The sequence below is a fragment of the Eupeodes corollae genome, chromosome 2, assembly GCF_945859685.1.
Source record: "Eupeodes corollae chromosome 2, idEupCoro1.1, whole genome shotgun sequence".
NCBI lineage: Eukaryota > Metazoa > Arthropoda > Insecta > Diptera > Syrphidae > Eupeodes > Eupeodes corollae.
In genome coordinates, this window is record NC_079148.1 from 51,534,535 (window position 1) to 51,560,119 (window position 25,585).

The following is a 25,585-nucleotide window of genomic DNA, read 5'->3' on the forward strand; positions in this document are numbered from 1 at the left end:
AAAAAAGTGTCAATACGATTTTTTTCAAAATCTTAACGAATGTTGAAAACAATATTTCTTATTTTTATATATATATATATAATATAAGATATTTGAATCGGAAATCAATTTTTACCAACTTTTAATAATTTTTTGTTTAGGTCTTTATTTTTTGTAAAAAAAAACTGTCAATTCGATTTTTCTAAAAATTGTATCTAATGTTAAAAACAGTATTTCTTATAAGTTAAAATTAGTTAAATGTCATTATCTTAAATTTTTGAAAGGATATTTGCGTCGAAAATCAATTTTCACCAACTTTTGTTAAATTTTATTTTTTGTAAGAAAACCATCAATTAGATTTTTCTCAAAATTTAACTGAATATTGACAACAATATTATTTAAAAGAAAAAAGTAGTTTAAAGCCAATATCTCAAGGTTTTGAAAAGATATTTGAGTTGAAAATCAATTTTTACCAACTTGTATTCATTTTTTTGTTTAGGTTTTTATTTTTTGTCACAAAACTGTCAATTAATTTTTTCTCAAAATTTTGCAGAATGTTGACAACAATATTTTTTAAAAGATAAAAGAAAATTAAATCCAATGTCTCAAAGTTTAGAAAAGATATTTGAGTCGCAAATCAATTTTTACCAACTTTTTATTAATTTTTTTTTTAAGGTTTTTATTTTTTGCAATTCTTTGTTTTTAGATTTGTATTTTTTATAAAAAAACTGTCAATTCGAATTTTCTCAAAATTATATCAGATATCCAAAACATTATTCTTCGTTGCACAAAATTGTTTTGGAGATGAAATCATATTTTAGTCGTAAAATTTTGAAGGTGACAAATTTTGTTTTCAGTTTTTTTTTGATTTATAGAAAATTTTTTTTTCAAAAAATATACTTTTTTGATATCACGTTACAATATATTATATACAATTTAATTCAAGTCTCTAGCGTCATTGGTTTGTAAGATATTTAGGGTTAACCAAAATTTTCACCTTTTTTTCAAACCCTATGGTAAAAAAACCGCCCACGCAATTTTCTTGAGAGCCCTTTCTGCATCTTTCTGCCTTATTACTGTATAACAAAATTTATTTGAAATCGATATCTCTTTTGGTTCTTGAGCTATGGGCGACGAAAAAAACGTCGCGAATGTACGTACACACGCACGCACAGACATCTTTCTAAAAATCTTTTATTTCGACTCTAGGGACCTTGAAACGTCGAGAAATGTCAAAATTTTCAATTTGACAAATCGGACCCATTACAATAACCTAATAATTTAATAATTGTAACTTAAAGAATTTCTAGCACTGAAGTTTGTGAAATTGAAAAAAACTGAAATTATTTTTGCAAAATTATTCTAAAAATATTAGTTTCTTAACTTCAAAAACTGTAGTCCTAACTTGACAAACGTTTTGTATAGTTCATAGAGGTTTGATTTTTACTTGCGACGTATAGGAACTTTTTGGATTTTAATCAATTATGACAATACAGTGGTAGATCAGTGCTTTTTGTAAAGTTCCCAGTCAAGCAAAGATGGTTTATGTTACATTTTAACAATGTAGTTTTTTAGGTCAAGACGGGAATAGGTATTGTAAGTCTACGTCGGAGCTTTGAGTGCTGCGTTAGGACGTTAACAATTTGTTAACAAAAACTTATTTTAAGTTCTATTTGTATACAGAGTTTTGTAATAAACTACTTCTTAAGATATAGAATTGAATAATGCTTCAAAAAGTGTGCAAATTCTTTTGTCATATGTACCTACGTACATTATTAAGATTGGTAATATTGAACAGAAATTTAAAAGTGTAAAATTTAGGAGTAAATTCTTAACTTTTATTCTGGGGATTTTTTTTCAAAAATTTTTAAATTTTGTATTTATTGGATAACTTCATTACCCAATTTATTTGTTTGAAAACTTTGATGTGGAGAATTTTCGTTGAAATATTGCTTTTAAAATGCAAAAAGGATGAAAAGGATTGGTGTTGTATTTAAACATTATGTAAGTTATTCTCATAATATTTATGAATTCGCTTAATATTATTATTTCAAATAAACTACTCAAACGCGTCTTCTTGGTTGCTTTTTCAATTCCATGTAATGATTGATTTTATTTTATTGAAAATGAATCGTTAATTTTCCAAAATCTATGAAACCAACTTTGCATTTTCTGTGCTGAGATACATATTGATAAATCACAGACAAGTCATCAATTCTTATTGAGGTTTAAATAAAAACACAATATGAAGTGAATAAACAGAATTTCGGCCAAACAAAATTCCAAATCATTAAACGAAAACCAAAAACATTTTAAAAGCCCTTTTGTCGGGAATTTTCTTGAGATGATTCGAAAACAAACAAAATGGATCCCAAATTCGAAAACTACACACTTCTATCTACAATAATTTTTTTTTTCAAATTTGCAGCGCTAACTAACTAACAAGTTATAGATTTTGTAAGGCTGTCCAAAAATGTGGATTAGTTAATTTATTAGATTTGAAGTCTTGAACATTGCAATGACTGGGAAATACAGAGTGTGGTAAAGCATTCCACATTCACGTAGTACGGCTAAAGAACGAAAATCTATACTTCATGACAGAAGGTGGAGTCAGGGGTGAACTGATGAGCATTCCTAAAAACCCGATTATTAGGGTTGAATCGTTGAAATGCAACTCGATATTTCTCTAGAGTAGAGGCCCTTGAAATAACGTTAAAAAAGTGTGAGGTAAGAAATATTCCGAAGATGTTCAATTGACGTTATTGAGTTTAGTTTATTGTTATTATCACCAATCATTTTAGAAGCTCTTCTTTGAATACTGTCCCAGAGGCTTAAGTAATTTACTGGAGAACCAGCCCACAGATGGGAGCTATACTCAATCTTTGTACGTATATAAATATGTTTAAAAATTGTAGCCACAGCAGAGGAAAGAATGTTGTCTCAGAAAACTCGAACATCTTGTGGTAATTTTTGGGGACATGGTATATTATCACAATATTAGCAACAACCTATATTTTTTTTAATTAGTTTAAGAGTATTTTAAAAACATTTATTTTCAAATAAATTCTGCAAGGTTTACTATCAAACAGGCACATCTGATTACTGCTATTGGTTAAAGCTCAAACTTGTACCTGCAATAGCTTTATTTAAAGAGTTCTTAAATATTTACATTTCTAAGGCTTTTTTTAACGTATGAGTACAGAAATTTGTTACTCCAAACTTAGACATTTAAATTCAAAATAATTCACATATCGATGAAAATTGGGATAAACACTGAAGAACATCATCAATATTAAATGTCAGAAATTCTTCAAAAATAAAATACAAAATTATTACGAATCTAGATTTGTTGAAATAAATATACTCTAAAACAACTGCCAATCTAAATTTCTATGGAATGAACTACCTTGTTGCATGAGAAATTAATAGACTTTAGTATCGTACCGTTTAGACACAATTGGCAAAATGTAAAGATCTTTGAAACAGCTCTAACATCTAAATACTTGCTCATAGAAAAAAAAATTGTGAACTATCTTGTAGAACATTTTATGATCTTAAAAACTTAAACTTTTTTGTAGCATACCATTCAAAATTCAATATTTATTACTTTGTATGCTACGACCTATAAATCTTTCATCATTCAACTTAAGACCTTGGAAAGATTGATTGATATCCATTTAAGGGCAAGTATCGATACAAGACTTCTGTCTTCATCTCAACATGCCTACTGTAAAGGTAAATCGGTGGAAACAGCGTTACACACTTTAGTATGCACCGTCGAATATTCCCTACATCATAATGGTTGCTTTCCTTGACAACGAAGGTGCCTTTAACAAAGTGGACACATCTGCACTGACATCTCTAAATGTACCTACAGAGTTCGCTTCGGGAGTTAATTTATTTAACGCTTACTAGCAGAATAATTAACTCAAAACTGGGCAACTCTTCTGGTAGACGATTCGCTAGTAGAGGGACATCGCAAGGTGGTGTTCTATCCCCTCTTCTCTGGAACCTAGTGGTGAATGAAATCCTAACTAGTCTGGATGCGGATGGTTTCAGAGTGATAGCCTTTGCGGTCGACGTTGCTATAGCAGTTTCAGGAAAGCATCTTAACATACTAAAAGAACTCTTACAAAATGACGTGGACAGACTAATACTTTGGGCTGATGGGTTTGGACTGGGCGTTAACCCACACAAAACGGATCTGGTCTTATTTTCGAGGAGATACAAAATTCCATTTGTCAACCCTCCCTATATTAAAGGACTCCAATTAGAATTCTCAGAAGAGGCTAAATACCTGGGTCTTGTCTTAGACAAAAAACTAAGTTGGAAACGCAACGTACAGGAAAGAGTCAAAAAAGCTACTGTAGCTCTCTTTTCTTGCAAAAAAGCTATTTGTAATAAATGGGGTTTACAACCCAGAATTACGCATTGGCTATACACATCGGTAATCAGACCGATTTAAACGTACGATGTGGTAGTATGGTGGACTGCTTAAACAGGGATAAGCTAATTAAAGTCCAACGTTCAGCTTGCCTATGTATAAGCGGATCGCTTCGCACGACCCCGTCTGCGGCACTGGACACCTTGCTTTACCTTACACCTCTTGACATATTAAGCAAACAAATAGCTGCAAGCTCTTCGCTGCAAGCTTCGTCGCAGTGGACTAACAACAATATTGGCTTCTCCGTAATTCTAAGATATTTAGAATCAATTCCAAAGCACACAGACTACACCATCCCCCAACTGCAATTCGACAGAAACTTCCAGATTTCTATACCTCCCAAATCTTTTTGGGAGGATAGGACGTTCTTGGAAGATGAGTTAATTCATTTTTATACAGATGGGTCAAAAACAAAAGAAGGGGTTGGTGAAGGTGTGTACTCTGAACGACTGAAATTAAGTCTCTCATTCCGCCTTCCCAATCATTGTAGCGTGTTCCAGGTGGAACTTTTGACGATAAAAGAAGTCTTGTCTTAGCTCAAAGAAAACGTGATATCAACATTCAACTGACAGCAAGACGCTGTGAGGAGGGTAGGCACCAGGTGGAACAACATCACCACGTCTCAAGTCACAAAAAACATCTGGCCAACACTGGATTTAAAACGTTCAAGGTGCTTGCTCTCTCTAAGCAGATCGCATATAAGCTCGATAATAGGTGTCATAACCGGGCACTGTCTTATAGAAAAGCTCGCCACGAGACTAGGCGTATTCTCAAATGACCTTTGCAGAAGCTGTATGGACGAGGAAGAGGAAGAAACGGTTCTTCATCTTTTCTGCACATGCCCTGCTCTAGCTCAAAAACGCAAGAATTACGTAGGAGAATTCTTCTTTAACGATCTAAACGATCTAAACCATATCGGTATAACCAGCCTCTCACGTTTCGTAAGGGACTCAAGCTGGTTCATTTGGGCTTAGGAGGAAGCTTCAAGATTCATGTGGTATCACAATGGGCCATTAAACTGGCCTAAGTGTGTCCGTTTCCATCTTGGACAGCCACTATAATCTAACCTAACCTAACTTTGTATGCTTATTTTTAACATTTTTGTTTCACTTATTAATAATTATGTCTTCAAGAGTCTGTACCAATTTTTATTGATATGCAAATTATTCTGAAGTAAGAACAATTTCATTTATATGACTTCATTTGAAATATGTCTTTTTCATTAAACAAAAAATAAGTCTCAAGTAATTCAGTTAAAAAATTTAAAAATGAAAACAACCATTATGTTTCATTCTCACTTCCTGATACATTTTTCAACCAAACCAAATAAGTACTTAAATAAGTATTATACTGAGAAATTTTGTGAAAATTGAAATAAGGTTGATCATTGTACCAAAACCGAAAATCCGTTGAGTTGAATAGTGTCACTTTAGAAAACATAAGGCCACCATTATTAATTCTATTTTTCTAATTTGTTCGACCACTAAAGATATTCTGATCCGTGCTAAAAACAATAAAAGCTCTAACTGGGTTTTTGTTTCCATAGAAAACAAAGAAATATAACTAATCGTAAAATAATATTCGGTTGAGTGTTTATTTTAGATGTTTTTAGCAGATAAAACGCTTTTGTTAATTTGATATAATGTGTCCCCAAATGTTTTTATTTACCCTCTAGCTACTTGGCTTTCTAATTTTCCATTGTTAAAATTAAAAATCAGTAAACTTTTAACGCTACAGTAAACTAGAGCCACCAAGGCAATATACCTATACCTACGAGTATATCTAATCTAAGTCCCATTCAAAAAATTACACACTCCTAATTAAAAAAGAATAAACAAAAAAAAATACCATATCAGATTAAAATAAAAGATACAAAATAAAAATGTGCGTTTTACCTGACCTCACGGCCATTTCCATTTCCATTTCATATAACTGCGCAAGTAACGGTTCGTTGGATACAATATACGTAACTAAAGGCATAAAGAGACGCACAGTTGACAGTTTTTAGGACATTTCACCTGTGAAAAAACCTCTACTTATAGAGCTTCGTACTTATACTCGTACCTATAAAACATCAACCCCCTGAAATTCACAGTTCAAATGAAATCCGAAATGCTTTATTACGCGGAAATCTCGGGTAATTAATTCGAAGCAAAGCGAGAAAAGAGAAAGAGCCATTGCGCAATGGACGCATGGATATGGATGGTCAGAAAAGTATAGTATATATGTAGATACCTACCACAACTCGTTACCATCTAATTGAACCTTAGAAAGCCTAATTTAGGAATAATAACGACGACATGAATGTGTTAATTGACTCCTTGTGTTTTGGACCATCAATATACTGTATAGTCCGGGTAATGCGGGGGGTAACCCTGACCCTAACTCCCACAACAAATAAAGCTTCGTTCGAAATGGCTCAATTTCTAGAGCGTGATGTGAATGATGATGATTAATTAATTTTTCTTTGGTTTTAATTAACGAAGAATAAATAAAGGTATGGGCAATGTGATATGTCACCAGACAATCTGACCGAACTCGAACTAAAAGACAGGTATATTATGATGGGTCACTTTCCTCGTAACGACAATGGAGGCGTGTTTATTGGATTTGGATGGCATAGCTGAACTTATTTTAATGTTTAATGCATAAAAGCTGCTCATAGAATAATGGTTATGTGTTTCTAGGCAATAAGTGTTTTATTTTAGAAAGGTGGCTCTTTGGTATTCAATAATACAATGATATGTATAGCCTTGGCTAGAAAAAAGTACTTAAGATAAATAAATGTCACCATCACCATAACTTATTTAATGAACCTATAAAGCAAAGTTTAAATTAAGTGAATGGTTTAGGTTGACACTCCTTTTAGTATAAAATTAAATATTTTATTTTAGTTAAAAGTTTGATAGTCATAGTTCCATTTTAGAGTTCGAAAATTGTATTATATGGGCCATCATATAGAATAGCCGTCTTTTTGTCAAATAGTACCCATCTATTTTATAGGTTCTAGATAGAACATTCCATGAAATAAGGTTTACAACACATCACTCAAATTATTTATCGAATATTTATTAACATTAAATGCAACATACAACACAATCGTTAAGTTTTTCTAAAGTGTTGGATTTTTAGAATACAAAATCATATATCTTATCATTTGCATTACACTATAAAGCTTAATTGTGGAAGATGGAAGTGCCTATTGATCTCAAGGTTCTTAACTGGACTTGACAACATACACCCATACTTTTTAAAAATGCTTCTTCCTTTCATATACTTCCTCACATAACCCACATTTTCAACACCATCAGAATGACCTCCATCTATCCCACCTCCTGGATAAAATCAAATCTAAAGTTATACCCATTCCTAAACGATGAAAGAAAATGGAATACAGACCAATAGCTATCCTCCCTTTTTAATCTAGGGCTTTTAACTATCTTAAGTAACCAGATCAAAAATTATATTGAAGATACACGTCTTCTTAACCCTCTCCAATTGGGATTTAGATCTGGGTACAGCTGCATCTCAGCCCTTTTAAAAGTTTCTGAAGATACTCGTATAAGACAAGATTTAGACTATATAGATTTATACGTACTTGACTAATCGCATGCAAGCCGTATCGTGTAAGGGTAAAATGTCTTCGTTTCTTCCTGTCAACATAGGTGTTCCTCAAGGATCTATCCTTGGTCCTTTACTGTTCTCTATGTTTATTAATGATTTGCCATCTGTTTTATCTTATTGCAAGTTTCACATCTACGCTGATGATGTACAATTATATATAAGCTTTCCTGTCGGTATGATTGAAGAAGCGATGGAAAAAATTAAAATTGATTTATGCTCAATATTCGATTGGTCAACTCGGAATGAACTTGTACTTAATCCAGAAAAAACAAAAGCTATTCCAATATGAACAAATAAACCCCACCTTGAAAATTGTCCACCCCTTTACTTGAACGCCTGCCAAATCGAATCTGTCACAAATGCAAAAAACCTAGGTATAACTTTCAAAAGTAGGCTAACGTGGGACACCCATATCGATATTGTTATCTCCAAAATGTATGCTTCACTCCGAGGACTATCCGTTACTAGATCAATTCTACCTACTTAAATTAAAGCTGGTTAAATCACCTGATCCTGACTCCAACTTGCTTCGTAAGCTAAAGGTAGCATTCAATGCCATTGCTCGGTTTGTTTTCAACCTCCGAAGATACGATCACGTTTCGTCTTAGGCACGTTAACTTTTAAATTGCAACTTGGAAGCTTTTTTTAAATATCGGTGTTGTTTGCTTCTCTTCAAACTAATTTTTAACAAGACTCCAAATTATTTGTTTAATAAGCTTGATTTTTGCTCTTCAAATCGTTTCACCTTGTTGCGCTCCCCCAGGTTTACCTGTTTGACATCACAGAGGAAATTTTTCGTTTGTGCTGTCAGACTGTGGAATAATCTTCCCAGTCACATGAGGTCTGGAATCGAACAAAGAAGGTTTCATCAACTTCGTTTTAAATATATCTCAAATTTGAACTGCGGTAACTTTTTTGTAATTATTGTAATTTTTCCTTCTTGCAACTTTAGTTTTTAATTTTGTTTTTAACTGATTGTTATTTAATAAATTATTAATAGTTTACCACAATTGTTTTAAAAATAGTGTTTGCATACTTGCATCATCCTAAATAAATACTGTATATAATACAGTACTATTTATAAGTCAATCTTGATGTAGGTATAGCTGTTTTTTTAATCAATAAATATCAAATATCAAATAATATATAAAATTTTCCTGTCACAGTTCTAGTTGTCATTTACTTCCGAAACGGCTTGACCAATTTCAATGAAATTTTGCATATACATTCGGTAGGTCTGAGAATTGTTTTTTTATCTATTTTTTATATTCCTGAGTGCATCGTATATGGTGCAATAATCTTACTATAGTGCTCAGTGTCGCTATAATGAAGCATTGACTGATATTTAGAATCTTTGCATTATCATTGCCAACTTACCACTCATTCAGTTCGGTATACATTAACCAAATCGAAATGCATCTGATTTAATAGACACTAAATTGAATCGTGAACTACAATTCAATACTGTAGAAATGGCAGCGATTGTTGCTCGCAATGTCAAACTAATGAATGGAGAACCAGTGGCGTAGCTAGACCTTTAGGGGCCCTGTATCCAATTTTTTTTTGGGCCCCATCACCTCTTACCAAAACTGGGCCATAACCTTATAACTTTTTTTTAAATTAAAACACTAACGTCAATAAATAAGTTAAATTTAATTCAATGTATAACGACATAGGAACTTTAACATAAATACATATTACATAATATATAGATACATGTTTTATAAAGCTCAAAAAAAAAATTAAATAATATTTGCACTTCTTCTCAAAGTATTACTTTCCTTGCCTTTTTTTTTGCAAATTTATTTATTAAATCTTCCATACCTGAAGAAGATTTCAGTTTTTCAAGATTATCTGCTTCTATTGATAAAAGTGATAAATCTGACAACCTCTTCTGTGCCTTTGAAGTTCTGAGATAATTTTTTATTATTTTCAGCTTGGAAAAAGATCTTTCAGCTGTTGCTGTGGTGACCGGAAGAGTCAAAAAGAGAAAGCATGCTATTATTACTTCAAAAAAACTAGAAGCAAGACTATTAAATTCGATGACTAATAATTTAGCAAGTTCTTTTATGGAATGAATTTTCAGGATTTCGGATTTAAGGAATGTTTTTAGAGCAATTAGTTGATTGCAGAAATCACCAGATATGTCTGTATTGTACTTTTCCACTAGCTTTTTTGAACCTTGATTTATCTCATCATTTGAGAACGATAAAAGCTTATCCGGTTCCAACACTTTAAACATACTACTAAGACTATGAAGGCTTTGAAATCTTTGCTGAGTTTGTCCAATCAAAATGTCCAAGCAGGAATAGTAAATATTGCCTTTGAAGTAAATTTCCGGATCAAAAATTCTATGATCTTCTGCCAACTCATCAAAAAACCGCTTCGTTATTTTCCCCCTTTTATTTTTGAAGACAGGCGTCACTCCCCAATCGTTGGCTAAATCCTTGGACTTTTTAAGTAGATCACTGGATTTTCTTTTGATTTCTTTCTTTTTCTCTTAATGGTATCACATTTGTTTTCTCTTAATGTGATACCAAGCAATTCAATTATCTCATTTTGAATTGTAGGGCTTAAATAATTTATTTCACCTTTTGGTTTCAAAATAAGATATTAAGTGAATAATGGATATAAAATTTCCAGAATCTGAATCATGTCCTCTTAAAGGTAAATTGCACGAGGCCAAAGAAATTATGACATTTATAATACGGGGCAAAACATTTCGCCAAAAAGTTATTTTACTGTTGAGTTCACTTTCTAAATGGGTACCTTCTTGTAACCAATTTTTATAATTTAAAGCAGAGTTTGTGTGTTGCTGAGAGTTTGCATGATCAGATATATTTTTAGTTAAATTGGTTCTAACTACGACATCGTTTATCCATGCGGAAGAGTACGATTTGCTTTGACAATCTGCTACTATAGATGAATACCAGCCTTATTTGAATATGAGTAATGAAAGTTTGAAAAACATCGAGTTGCTTCCGATTATCGGAACATTTTTTTGTAATAAAACTTTATTAAATATTTAAGTGAATTTTTTTACACACGTCTTGTGCTCTATATCTTTGGGGCCCCTATATCTCGGGGGCCCTGTTACGTGGATACAGCTGATACAGCGGTAGCTACGTCACTGTGGAGAACAGAGAACCATTTATGACCACATCATGCTCGCAGTTTCGGCAGGAAAAGCTGGATTCTTATTTTTTGGATGCACCAGGTGAAACTGGTAAAACATTTCTTATTTCGCTAATTCTTGCAAAAATACGATCAAATAATGGTATCGCATTGACTGTTACGTCTTCTGGGATTGCGGCAACTTTATTGGATGGAGGCAGAGAAGCTCATTCATTATTTAAACTGCCACTAAAAACTAAAATAACTGAGACGCCGTGTGCAATATAAAAAAACAATCATCCATGACCACAGTGCTGAAACAGTGTATAAAATTGTCATCTGGATGAATCCGCTGAGGCACACAAACATTCGCTCGAGGCGTTGAACAGGACCTTGAAAGATGTGAAAAATAACGACAGACTATTTGGCGGAACGCTGTTACTCTTTTAGATGATTTTAGACAAACACTTCCACTTATTCCGCGTTCAACGTACGCCGATGAGATCAACGCGTGCTTCAAACCATCAACACCGTGACGTAATGTTGAAAAAGTACATCTGAAAGTAAATATGCGTGTTCAAAAGCTACATGATCCTTTTGCTGAAACATTCTCAAAAAAATCTGTTATATATAGGCGACGGAAAAGTTACTATAGATGAAACTGGATGGATAAAATTACCGGTCGATTTATGCACGATTATTGATTCACAAGATGCTCTCATTGACTAGATATTTCCCGATGTACACAGACAATATACAAATCATGAGTGGCTGGCAGAAAAAGCAGTTCTAGGAGCAAAAGATGTGGATGTCAACGAATTAAATCTCAAGATACAACATCTGTTACTATAGACTCAGACATGTCACCGAATAATTTACAACTAAAGGTTGTATCTCCGGAAATTTTGCTTCGTAATTTGAACCCACCACGGTTGTGCAGCGGCATGCGATTAGTACTTAAAAAAGCCATAAATCTAAATGGCAAATTCCGAGGTGAGAATATATTATTACCGCGAATCCCTACAATACCCGCAGATGTGCCAATTCAATTCAAATGTGCCTTCAATTTTCAATTAGATTGGCAGCGTTTGCAGTGACTATCAATAAGTCTCAAGGACAAACGATGCCTGTCTGCGGCTTAGATTGGAGCACTTTATTTTTCACATGGACAATTATCTGTGGCGTGCTCTCGAGTGGTCAAACCATCGAGTTTCTTTGCATTGGCGAAAGATGGGATCACAAAAAAAAATTTTTACACTCTGTTGCATTAAGGTATTGACATTGTTTTTTCGTATTATTGTCATAATTAGTGATATTATAAATTTAATTTGAAGGAACTAATTTTAATATATTAAAAAAATTTGTTTGGTGACTTCATATTTCACTATTTTGTAACTGAATAAAGTTCTCTATATCTCTCCCACTTATGTACCACACCCTTACATACGAGTACTTACAATAAGTTAGTTATTTATTTCTAGCAAAATGATCTCTAGAAATTATTTATATAACAAAACAACGTTTTTCGGGCCAGCTATTATATTTATAAATTTATAAATATCAAAGTAAAAGGAAAGTAATATACAAATTATGGAAAATCTTATTTTTAAGTTTTACATGCGTTATTTAGATGCTCAAATTTTACGTCCCTTAATCTTGCGAAAATTTTGTGGTCAAATCAGCAATTTTTAATGCCACAAATTGAATATTTAGGTTTACAATTGCTATGAAAATCGAAGTTTTAAACAAGCGCTTTTTTGTTTTTGCCCTAAGTTTTAAGATATATCCAATGGAGCTGTAAATATAATTTGTGTGGCACTAGTTATTACTTAGAAATCAGTTTTTTGTTTATAGATAAGGAATAATAATTTTTAAGAGATTATGAATGAACAAAATCAAAAGTTTTTAAAAATATTATTAAGAGACTTTAAAAAACACGCCCTTTTCTTCCTTAATTTAATGTTTTTTAAAGCTTAAGCTAAGGTACCACAGTACTTATCATTTTAATCAGGCTTCTAGTATTTTATTTAACTAATTACTTTTAATCTTTTAAAATAGCGGGCAAAGAAAATGTTAAAATGTTATTTTTATTAATACATTTACTTAGCCATTTTAAAATTGTGTTTCCAAAAAAAGGAGCAGTTACTAGAAAATGTACAAACATTTCTCGCGAATAATAAACTTAAAAAGAAGCTGTAAGATATTTAATTACATTTGTTTCATATTCTTAATAGGTATGATTCCTGAAACAATTTTGTATGGAGTTATAAAATTGTATTAAAAATAACACCATAATTTCATAATTCACAAAAACTTCAAATACTTTACGAGGTAAACAATTTAAAACCTAACAACACTTAAGTTTCTAAAATCTAGAATTTCTATAGGTTTTAAAAAAAATCAAAAGAGGAAATTTATTTTTATATTTTTGTTAGCTTTAAGTAATTTGTTATTTTCAAAATAGTAAAAATAGTATTTTATTGCAAAAAAAATGGCGGAATTTGTCTATACAAATATTTTGTTTGCTTCAACCAATCATTAAAACACTCAAATATTGTTCAATATTCTTTATTAATTTCAATTTAAAAAACACTTTATGCTGGTTTTATTTAATATTTTCAAAAGTTCAAAGCTGGTTACCTATGTATTTATATTCAGAAAATGATTAATTCATGCTTCCATAAATCCTTTAAAACTTTCAATTTCTGTATTAGTTCCGAAAAAAAAAGTTTAATTATTTATTAAATTCGTTAAACAAACTAAAGCTGGAACTTAAGATTCTTAGATTAATAGATTTACTATGCTTTAAGCAATTTGGAAAACAAATAAAAAAGCTAAACTGAAGTGTTGAAAAAAATTAATTTAAATGTTTTACTTTTAAAATCATCGCTTACGGAATATACCAAAAAGTAATACTTGTTGTAAACTGAAGTCAATTGGTTGAGTGGACTGTTTTTACCATAGTTCGATCTGCTTGACGTAGGACGTAATGGAACTTGTCTTCTAATACTTGAACGTCTATAAATAAAGTTTAATTGTTCCAAAATTGATGGTGATATGACTGACCCATTTATTAATTCTATAATAAAGCATAGCTGAAGGTACTTTCTGTGTTTAGAAAGCGATGGAAGTTTTATGAGAGTTAGCCTTTTATTGTAGGGTGGAAGTTCGAGCCTATTGCACCATGGGAAGAAAGGGAGGCAGAAGCGCATGAATCTTCTTTGTACTCCTTCTATTCTGTTTATATGGACTGAATAAAAGGGAGTCGATATTATGCATCCATTTTCCAATATGGGTCTTACAAATGTTATATAAAGAAGTTTAAGAATATAAGGGTCGCAAAAATCATGTAAAACGGTTTTATAAATCCCAGTGTCTTATTTGTTTTTTTTATTATATAGATTTGTAAAAGTTAATTTTGAGTCAAGAATAATACACAGGTCAGAGAAAGTAGATAGTTTAGCCAAATAAGAAGAGTCTAATTGATAATTGAAAGTCAAAACATTTTGTTTGAGTGTAAAAAACATTGATTTACATTTGTCTATGTTTAGTAAAAGCTTATTAATAAAACACCATTCGCGAGAACTATTTAGATCATCTTGTAGGAGTAAACAGTCGTCAAGTGAGTCGATACGTTTGAAATTTTAATGTCATCAGCATAAATGTAAACAGATGAGTGTTTTATAATAGAATGTAAGTCGTTAACGTACAAAATAAACAGTAAAGGTCCTTCGTGGCTACCTTGCGGTTATTGTACAAATATGATGACTGCACATTCCTAAATACTACGCTGTACGATCTATTATATAAGTACGACGAAACCCAACTAACAAATTTATCGTTAAAGCCTTGGGATTTAAGTTTGGAAGTTAACGTTTTATGGCACAATTTATCAAAGGCCTTACTGAAGTCTGTTATGAAGACACAGTCAACTAGTTTCCGTTTTTCAAACGAATCTAAACAAAATGAACTGAAATGAAAGAGGTTAGTAACTGTTGACTTATTTTGAACAAAATCATGTTGACTGTCACAAATTATAGACTTAAAATTACATGATATGACCTTACAAATAATGGAATAACTTAGGGATGACGGACAGTTTTGCAATGGGATATTGAAAAATAAGGTCTTGGGCTAAGTCCTTGCCTATGCAAGGTCTTTTCATATCAAATTCTTTTTTCTCAAATTATCCATTCGGATTCAGCTGTAGGTGCCCTCTATCTCTGACAAAAGTTGTAAGTCACTTGGCCATTGTTCAAAACGGACTGTAGCACCACCTAATTTTTTGATTGAAGAGCACATATGAACTTTTTTTAAAATGCTTTTAAAACAAAATTATTCTTGAAAAAAATGTGAAACTGAAAGTATTTGATACGAATATTGAAGGGAATATAAATGTGGAAATCAACTATAAATTGGTATTTTAAAAAAAAACTTTTTCATCGCTTTTCAATCTTTAAAGCAAATAGCTGAGTTCAAATTTTAGCATAACTCCATAAACTAATAAAAGTATATTTTGATTGAGTGTAATCGTTAACTGTAAATCGGGGATACGGAGATTTTTAGAGGATTTTGGAAATAAAAATGTATTCTTTAAACTTGTATTTTATCGATGGTTAAAATACATAACTTTATAAGTTGAAAAATTCAAAAAAAATGTTATCAATGCAAAATAAATCAGAAAATTCACAGCCATCATTTGATACTTTCTTAAAAAAAATGTTGTAAGAAATTTTTATGCAAGACAAACATCAAAAACTATCATTATATATAAATCCTATCTAAGTGACTTGTTAGTCTTCAAATTACAAGTTTCTGGTTTGGCTTATTTAAAGAAGAAAATGTACTTACGATGTACTCCATAAATGTACTACGACTTCTCGAGCTGGCAAAATCACTGCGTAAGCTTTTCCATCTTTCCTACTATACAATTCTGTTTCCGAGCGAATGGAAAATAGCATTTGTCCAGCCTGTCCCTAAAAATGGCCAATCCTCCTCTCTTCCTAACTATCGCCCACTTGCACTTACGTTCCTTCTTTCCAAGGTCATTGAAACACTGATTAGTTATCAGCTCAAGAAATATCTCGAACAACGGAAGGTTTTTAATGACCGACAGTATGGCTTTCGTAGGAATAGGTCCACTGGTGATCTCATGGTTTATCTCACCGAACAGTGGAACAAATCTTTACATCGTTTTGGAGAAAGTAAGATTATTGCACTTGATATTTCAAAAGCATTTGATAGACTGTGGTACCAAGCTCTCTTATCGAAAATGGGTGCTCTTGGTATTGATGAATCTCTTATTCGTTGGGTTAGAAATTATCTTTCGGACCAAGTAGTGTTGGACAGGTTCAAATCTGATATTTACAAAATAAACGCTGGTGTCCCCCAGGGCTCCGTTTTGTCTCCGACTCTCGTCCTTATATTCATAAACGATCTTTTGTCTGTCACTTCTAATCCATTAAACTGTTTTACCGACGACAGTACCCTCAGCTTTTCATATTCGTTTAGAGTTTCACATCCTTGTACTTCGGATGTGGAATTTCAACGGCAGTTGAATCTCGACAGCATTGTACAATGGGGAATCAAAAACCGTGTTGAATTTAAAGCTTTAAAAAATCAATACTGGTTCCTATCGTTAAAGCGAAACACACCCCGATGCCACTTTCTATGAGTGGCACTTGCATCCAGGAAACTAATAAACTGTCAGTACTCTATATTTGCATCAAAGATTACCTTTTATGGAATGATCATATATTTGATATTGCCGAAAATGCTGCCAGGTGCTTAGGATTTTTCCGACGGTGCAAGAAATTTTTCACCCCTTCTGATAACAAAGCCTTCATTCGTACAAAGCTTGAATATAATTCGCATATCTAGGCAGGTGCCCTTAAAACAAGTTTAAATTTCTTGGATAGTATTTAAAAAAGAGCTTTACAAATGATAGGCGATAGAATCGAAACATTTACATCGCTAAAACACCGCCGCAATGTTTCATGCCTTTCGTTGTTTTATACATTCCACTCCTTAAACGATTCAGCCGTAATATTCACACTTCTAGGAATGCTCATCAGTTTACCCTTGAGCTCAATTTCAGACGTACTGTCAAGTATAGAGATTTTTTCTTAATTAATTAAATTCACAATTAATTTTGTGATGATTTAGCCAGGTTTGTGGTCAGATTAATTAAATATTTAAAAAAGATTTTTCCTTATTGACCGCAAAAATCGTTATAAAAAGACAAAATTTGTTGTTGTTTTTAAAATTTTAATACTTTTTATTCAATACGAATGCATTTCGGTTCTCAACTGCGGAACCATCATCAGCGGACGACAATTAAACAAAAACACAAAGAGATTACACAAATTACAATTTACAAAAGCTTGACTTTAAGAGAAAACAGAACAAAACAAAACAAAGAGTGTGATAAGTACTGTTTTTATCTATTCTCTTTCTTAATAGCGCTGAATAGTTTGGAGTCAATTGGTCCAGGTTCTAAGTTCATGAGGTTGTTGTTGATATATATATGTATAGATTCATATGCGTCCAGTTTATTAGGTTTGTTTACTTTTTTCAAAAGCTTAAAATTGTCGTCAAAAGAAGTTATTTTGTGTGGACTATCGTTGTTTAGGTCAAATATGTAGGCTGCTATTGCTTTGTCTATCTCTTTCTTTTTTACGGATCGATGGTGTTCGTTGAATCTAACCTCTGCAGCTCTTCTTGTTTGTCCAATGTATTTTTTGTTGCAGTTAGAGCAAGAGATTTGGTAAATGCCGCTGCATCGATTAGTTGGTATGTTGTCTTTTGTTGATCCTAGGATAGATTTTAATTTGTTGTTGTTTGTATGTACAATGCTCATTTCTGATTTAGCAAAGACATGTATTAGCTTGTTGGTGATATTCGGGGTGAAGGGTAAAGTGACGCGGTGTTTATTTGAACTTGTGTTTTGGTCAAATAACGTACTGATGTTGCTGAGCTTTAACTTCTTCGAGTGTTTTTTGATCAAATGGTCTATGACTAATTTATCGTCGCAGAAGCTTACATGTGTAAATTTGAATCTGATTTCAAAAAAAAAAGAAGGTAAACTACCACGTATTTGGCACAGATATGTTTATGATACCTTTGCTGTAGTGAAGAAATCAGAAGCTGACAAAATACTCGCAACAATCAACAACAGATTCCATAGCATTAAATTCACTTTCGAGAAAGAGGATGACACCCTTCACACTTTGCCCTTTCTCGACCTTGAAATCAAGAGAAAAGGGAAAAACGTTGAGTTCAGTGTGTACAGAAAACCCACATCCACAGATCGATACATAACAAATGATTCATATTGCGCCTATAATCAAAAAATTGCAGCCTTCCATTCAATGGTTTACAGATTATGCCGTCTACCTTTATCAGTTGAAAGCTACATGAAAGAATACCAACAAATACTTCATATAGCTGATGTGAACGGCTACGATAAATTAGTCATAGACCATTTGATGAAAAAACACTCGAAGAAGTTAAAGCTCAGCAACATCAGTACGTTATTTGACCAAAACACAAGTTCAAATAAACACCGCGTCACTTTACCCTTCACCCCGAATATCACCAACAAGCTAATACATGTCTTTGCTAAATCAGAAATGAGCATTGTACATACAAACAACAACAAATTAAAATCTATCCTAGGATCAACAAAAGACAACATACCAACTAATCGATGCAGCGGCATTTACCAAATCTCTTGCTCTAACTGCAACAAAAAATACATTGGACAAACAAGAAGAGCTGCAGAGGTTAGATTCAACGAACACCATCGATCCGTAAAAAAGAAAGAGATAGACAAAGCAATAGCAGCCTACATATTTGACCTAAACAACGATAGTCCACACAAAATAACTTCTTTTGACGACAATTTTAAGCTTTTGAAAAAAGTAAACAAACCTAATAAACTGGACGCATATGAATCTATACATATATATATCAACAACAACCTCATGAACTTAGAACCTGGACCAATTGACTCCAAACTATTCAGCGCTATTAAGAAAGAGAATAGATAAAAACAGTACTTATCACACTCTTTGTTTTGTTTTGTTCTGTTTTCTCTTAAAGTCAAGCTTTTGTAAATTGTAATTTGTGTAATCTCTTTGTGTTTTTGTTTAATTGTCGTCCGCTGATGATGGTTCCGCAGTTGAGAACCGAAATGCATTCGTATTGAATAAAAAGTATTAAAATTTTAAAAACAACAACAAATTTTGTCTTTTTATAACGATTTTTGCGGTCAATAAGGAAAAATCTTTTTTAAATATTTAATTTTTTCTTAAATTGCACATCGAGAATGTTGAATGCTTTAGCCAACTCTGTTTTTCCCTCCCATTTTGATGTTCAGACCTTTAAGACCAATGTACATCGGTATCTCCTCTTAAATCCTTCCATCCAGTTTTAAGCCGAATCCGAACGGCTAATTTGAGTAATCACTTTTCATGAGAAGAAAACTTTATATGGCTTAGCCAGGGATCGAACCCAAGACCTGTGGCATTAACCATCATGCCACGTTTACTACGTAATACGTACCTACACTTCTTAAAATCCGTATACCTATAGGTAGGTACCTACCTAATTATAAATCTAATACCTGAGAAACATTGAGATCTCCTAGGCATAAGATCAAGACTCCAACTTTTCTCTTACTTTTGAAACTTATTTTATTTTACCTATCAGTAGTCCTTCTTTCAACCTATTTAAGAATTAAACTTTATCCTTGTCCATTTCCTATTTATTTACTTATATAACTAAAAAAGGAAGAAAGAAAAAAAGAAAACCAAAGAGTGTTCCTTTATTCATATATCTTCTTACTCACTCTATCATTTTACTTAAGATATTGCCTCTTGCATAAACTTCACCACAAAACTTCGTTAACAAAACTTCACTAAATTCTTTTTTGTTCCAATTACCATTTTGATTTGATTAGTTTCCGTTACCGTTTCCATTTTCCACTAATGAACAATTGAACAATAAAGAAAAGAAGAATATTTTTTTCTCCAATGTGCTTTTCAAGAATTAATGTATACCTCTGTATACATGTACTCGTACCTATCCTACCTTCCTTTTACGTCTTGAAGTTGAAGACAGAATATTATGTATGTACATGTACCTAACTGCTTACCTAAAGGTAACCTTCCTATAACGAAAAAATCCTAAAGAAAATTATGTATGTAGGTAGGTATGTAGGTGGTAAGGTATATCTACTTACTTAAGTGAACAAAATCCCTCACTCCAAATACTTACCAACAACAACAACAATTTCACCCTATTAACAGCTACTAACGAGCTAACTAATTAGAGCGCTCCAATTACAAATTTGTCCTCAAGTGCTCTTCCAAAAACACATTCAACGTCACCTTTATATGGTACACCTTAGCTATGTACCTTCTTGATAGGAAGGACGTAAGGAAGGAAGGTATGTAAGTACTTATACCTAGCTAGGAACCTATACCTACCAACAAAAAGCAATATAAATACAAAAGCAAAAAAAAACCACCACAAACACATTCTCAATTTCCATCAACTCAGCTCAACTCGAACTCTCCCACGCATCACCATAAAAGAAAAGAAAATGTCAAAAAGCTCTAAAAACCGAACAAAAGGTGAATTAGCACAAATTTCCTCTCAATGCCAGCGAAGGGGAGGATTGCGATTACAATTACCCACCCTACATTAATCCAACACACACCGATACCACTCTTTCCAAATAAAATGCCAAATAACTTGCTATAAGATGTGTGTGGGGTGGAGTTGGGTGAAGGACTGAACTGATGGTGTGGTGGGCGATGATATTATCCCATTCCAAATTCTGAAATCTCCATTACACTGCAATATCACAAACCAGAATAACGACTATTGTTTTAATTGCCATTAAAATGCACTCTCCTATCATACTGCTACGGCTCCAGCTCAACAAGTCTAGATTCAGTCTCCACAGTATTCAGAATTCTGAGCGCGGCACCGCGCCGCGAGGTGCAGATTAACCGCTTACTGTGTAATAGAGTAGCAATAAATTCATCCAACTGTCATTCAGAACGAGAGCAAGAAAAACCAGTCTCTAAATTTAGGCCACGCCCCATTCTTAAAATGCATGCGCTTTCATCAGTAATAGACTCATTTACAATACATTCTCTGTAAATCTAGTACAATTTTCTGAGAAATTATAGCAAAATCACCATCGTTCCTATAATCCTCCATTCTCTCGCTCTCTGTCTATGAAACTCACGACACGATTGGCTGCCATGACAGTTACTTTGACACATTCCGGTTCAGCCTCACATCCATCAATGAATTTACTTTCAATTACGACATGCCAGAGTGGGACAAGATGGTGTTGGCCTGCAAAAGACAGAGAACAATGCAGACCGTGTGCCCCCTATTGACTGAGTTTTGTAAGACCGTTTAACAGGGAGTTTTTGTTTTTATAAATGATGGTGGTTGTTTTCTTGTTTCTCCACTTTTTTCCGGTCTAATGTATTCGTATTCATTGGATAAAATGGGATGTGTCTTCCGCAAACGATAACAGTGCAAGTGAAAGAGAGACAGCTGTAGTTGTTGGCCCATTTGATTTGAATTCAATGAGTGGAACAACAGCAGCAGTGTGAATATGTGTGGTAGAAACGGGGTAAATGTCGAAATGATCGGAGCTTGTTTATTCACCATGTTGTTAGTGTCGATTCGACAGCGTGCCCGTTCGGTTGTCAGATGTTGGGTGTCATAATTTTTGACTGAATAGGTATTTTTATTTAATTGTTTTAGTTCAGTGGACTGATATGACAGATTAAATTGATATAATAGTTTTTTATCGTTGACATACGTTACGGAAATTTATCAATTTTGTGTAATTGAGTGATTTGTGCGGACCAAAAACCATTTTGGATTATTCTTACATTTCCTGATTTCGTTGCGAAATAACATAATTATTGATTGTTTATATTGAAAAAATTGAGAAAAAAAGTGATTGGAGTGTGAAATAGTGTCAAAGTGTGAACCAAATGTCATTTGAATGAATTGAGAAATTTTAAGTGTCAAAACGAGAACAGTTCACATTTTGTGAACACATCCATATAAATTGTACCTTCCTATATAACATTATAATATTTAACTCAGTGCGAAATAATTTTAGTCGAGACAAAAACGACGCATTAACGCATTCACAATTACGGCCACCGGAAGAATAACGAGAGACGCCCACGGCGATAGTGACAGTGAAGGGACGACGACGCACACAACAACGACGGCGACGGCAATGACGGTGCCCGTTCAACGCGGATCGATGGCGGTCTTACAACCGCCGCGATCGCGCTTCATGATAACGGATATTTTAGCAGGCAGTGCAGCAGCGGCCGCGGCGGCAGCATCGGCAGCCGCAGCAGCTAATGCCGCCATGAATGGCAGTGACAATTCTAGCGACCATCACATTTCGCCCCATCACCACCATCATCTTAACTCACATCATCCTCACCTCCAACACCCACTTTCGCATTCGCTGCATGTTGTCGGCGGTGGCGGCGGCGGCGGTGGGGGAGTAGTTATGAATAGCAATGGCCCCACAAACGGTCTGCATTCCCATTATGCGCATCCTCACCATCTGCAACATCATGCGGCGGCAGCAGCAGCTGCAGCAGCCGCAGCGGCGGCGGCATACAATTCAGCTCACCGCGATCTCGATGACGATCATGACCGCAGCGGACGGTCGCCTTCACCGCAGGGACCGCGCGACCTCAGTGTACCTCCAGGAGGTGGAAGCAGCGGCGGACGAGCCAGTACCCACGACGATAGTGACAGCGACTCCAGTGGAAATCTGGATAGTCATAGTATTTGTAGCAATGGTGAGTCAAGGATAAATTTATTTCTATTTTTTTTATTTTAATTTACCTTCGCAAAAACAAACGAAATTCCTTAATCTGTCAAATTGTGCGGTCAAGTCTTCTGTCACATTTTTAGTCGAATTATTGGAATACCCATCGCTCCTAATGAAAATTGATACCATGCATCGGTATTTGTATTATGTATGTGTTGTCACTGTCACTGTCACAATATAACAGCAGTGGACTACATTGTATGTTTTGTTGTTGTTGTCTTCTATATAGTGTAGGTACCGTTCTTATAAATAGAAGATTATGATGAGGGAGTATCCAGGGGGAATTCAAATGTCTCGAACTGAAAGATGACACCTCTTGTCAAATCGATGTTGTTTTATTGTGATTCACATGTCAAGTGCCAACCGATTACAGTTGAGTGGGTTCAGTGAATTACAAATTTAATACTCAATTGGATTGATACTTAAGGATATAAAATGTAAGAAGGAAGAATCAAATTAAATTGTTCAATGTTCACCTTGGGCTTGGACGAATGTAGAGAATGGTGTTGGGCAATCAAAAAAATAAAAAAAAGTTCCTAAGTACATCAGTAAAGCCAGATTAAGGCAAATGGAATTACCTACCTTATTTTTTATTTTTATTTTCAATTTTGGTCTGAAGGCGGAAGTGACATTGTATTAAGTTTTTCGTTTTGTTTATATTTTTGTGATGTTGCGTTACTTAATTTGTGGGAAGTTTAAAAATAACGAACGGTATAGATAAATTAATGTTGCCTTTTGTTTTTTCGAAAAGTTGTTGTGGAGGGTTCAAGGTAAATAGTACAGTTATATTTTTAGTAAAATAATTAATTGGAATAATAAACTATGACTCATAAATGTTCCAATTGTACAAAATATTTCATTTATCAAAAAAGACATTAGACACATGTTGCTGAAGCGACGGCAAATCATAGTGTGAAACTTTAACATCAATTGGGCGCCAAATATTTCTTCATTCTCATAAAATGTGTGCATTTGATGGGGTTTTGAAATCATTTGAATCTTAAAACACAACATATCTCTGTTAAGGAGTATTTAATCGATACTGATAGATATGCATAATTATTTGTTCAGTTTTCTTAAACAAAAAAATCTTAACTTTTAAATACCGACGGGATTTTGATGTAATAGTAATCTTAGAGCTTTAAAAAATATTTGATATTTCAAATGTTTGCTATTGAATAATAAATTTGGTAGCGCAACAGTCCGTTGAGAACTAGCGTCTAGTGACTTTAAACTATCAACCATTTCTGTATGCGGGTAAAATCGGGATGGAGGGACCTACAGTCTTAAGCCGAATCCTGACCGAAAATTTGAGAAAGCACTTTTCATGACAAGAATTACTCTTGGAGAATTTGTCGATTTCTCGCAAGAGGCAGTATAAAGACTTTAGATGGCACAGTCAGGGTTCAAACGTAGGACCTATGGCATGACAGTCCAACGCACTAACCTATTTCGTTTGCTATTAGCCAAGCTTAAATATGCTCACTATATTGAAAGTTTCTTTCTGCTTTAAAAAATTCTCATGATTATGAAAATGTTTTGAAAGGGAAATTCAAACTTTACCCATACAGTTTTTAATTCGCCAAATTCGTCGGATTTAGTTAAGATCTAATTATAGTTTTGGTTAATACTTGTTTCTCACACACCCGTCACAATTTTTAGTTTCAAGCAAATATACTTTGTTTTTTTAGTTGAGAATAGTTAAATTATGAATTTCCAAACATTTCAACTTAAGTTAAAACCTACACCATATAGAGTTACCAAATTTAAAGAAATTTTGGTAGTTTCAAAAAATGGCATTTTCAGAAAAATTTTATGTCAAACAATCCTCAGTCATTTTCAATTTATTGTTTAATTCAAGCGTCATTAAAGCCAACAACACTGGTTTTCAAAAGAAGGTTGCACAATCTACTATTACTTCAGTAAGAGTAACTGTCCTGATCCATCAGCATTCAACATAATAAATTGTAAAAATTATGGCCTTGGTTTTGAAACCAACTGTACTATGCCATCTCTATTTTTACTGTTAAAAATTACAAAATATGTTTTTAATATTAATAATTCAAGTAAGCTTTTTGGTGTGTTTTGCTATTATTTTTACATAGTTCGTTTAACAATTAGTATTTTTTTTGTTAATAAAAGAAAAAAGGTGTAAACATAAAATTAAATAAATTGCAATACAAAAATATGTTTTATTTTGTACACCAAATACTTAATAGATACATTTTTGGGTTCAAATCTCTTAGTAATTTATAAAATCTTTTCTGTAATTTAGGGCTTCAATGAAATATTGGGCAAGAAGTTTCCAGTTGCTTCCATTTAAGATACTTATAGAGTTTCATTCGCTTATAATTGACTTTTTAAAGTATACAAATCTTATTTCTTTTAGAAGAGGGCACACTGATAAAAAGTGATACCTAAGAGTTTTCTTGTTCTTGCAGAGAGAGCAAAAAGTTGATTGGTCATTAAAATAAGGTTTGTAATTTAAGTCAAGCCACAAATGAAAGAAATTTCAAATAAGCTCA

General features: G+C 33.2%; 1 protein-coding gene across 1 annotated transcript in view; it reads left to right on the forward strand.

The window, feature by feature from the left end:
* The first annotated feature begins 21,847 nt into the window (after positions 1 to 21,847).
* LOC129947508 (homeobox protein B-H1) overlaps positions 21,848 to 25,585 on the forward strand; it is an 81,500-nt gene continuing 77,762 nt past the window's right edge. The window contains exon 1 of the mRNA XM_056058097.1: positions 21,848 to 23,028. Within this exon, the coding sequence (XP_055914072.1) occupies positions 22,446 to 23,028 (583 nt within the window). The 5' untranslated portion in view covers positions 21,848 to 22,445. The remainder of the gene's footprint in view (positions 23,029 to 25,585) is intronic.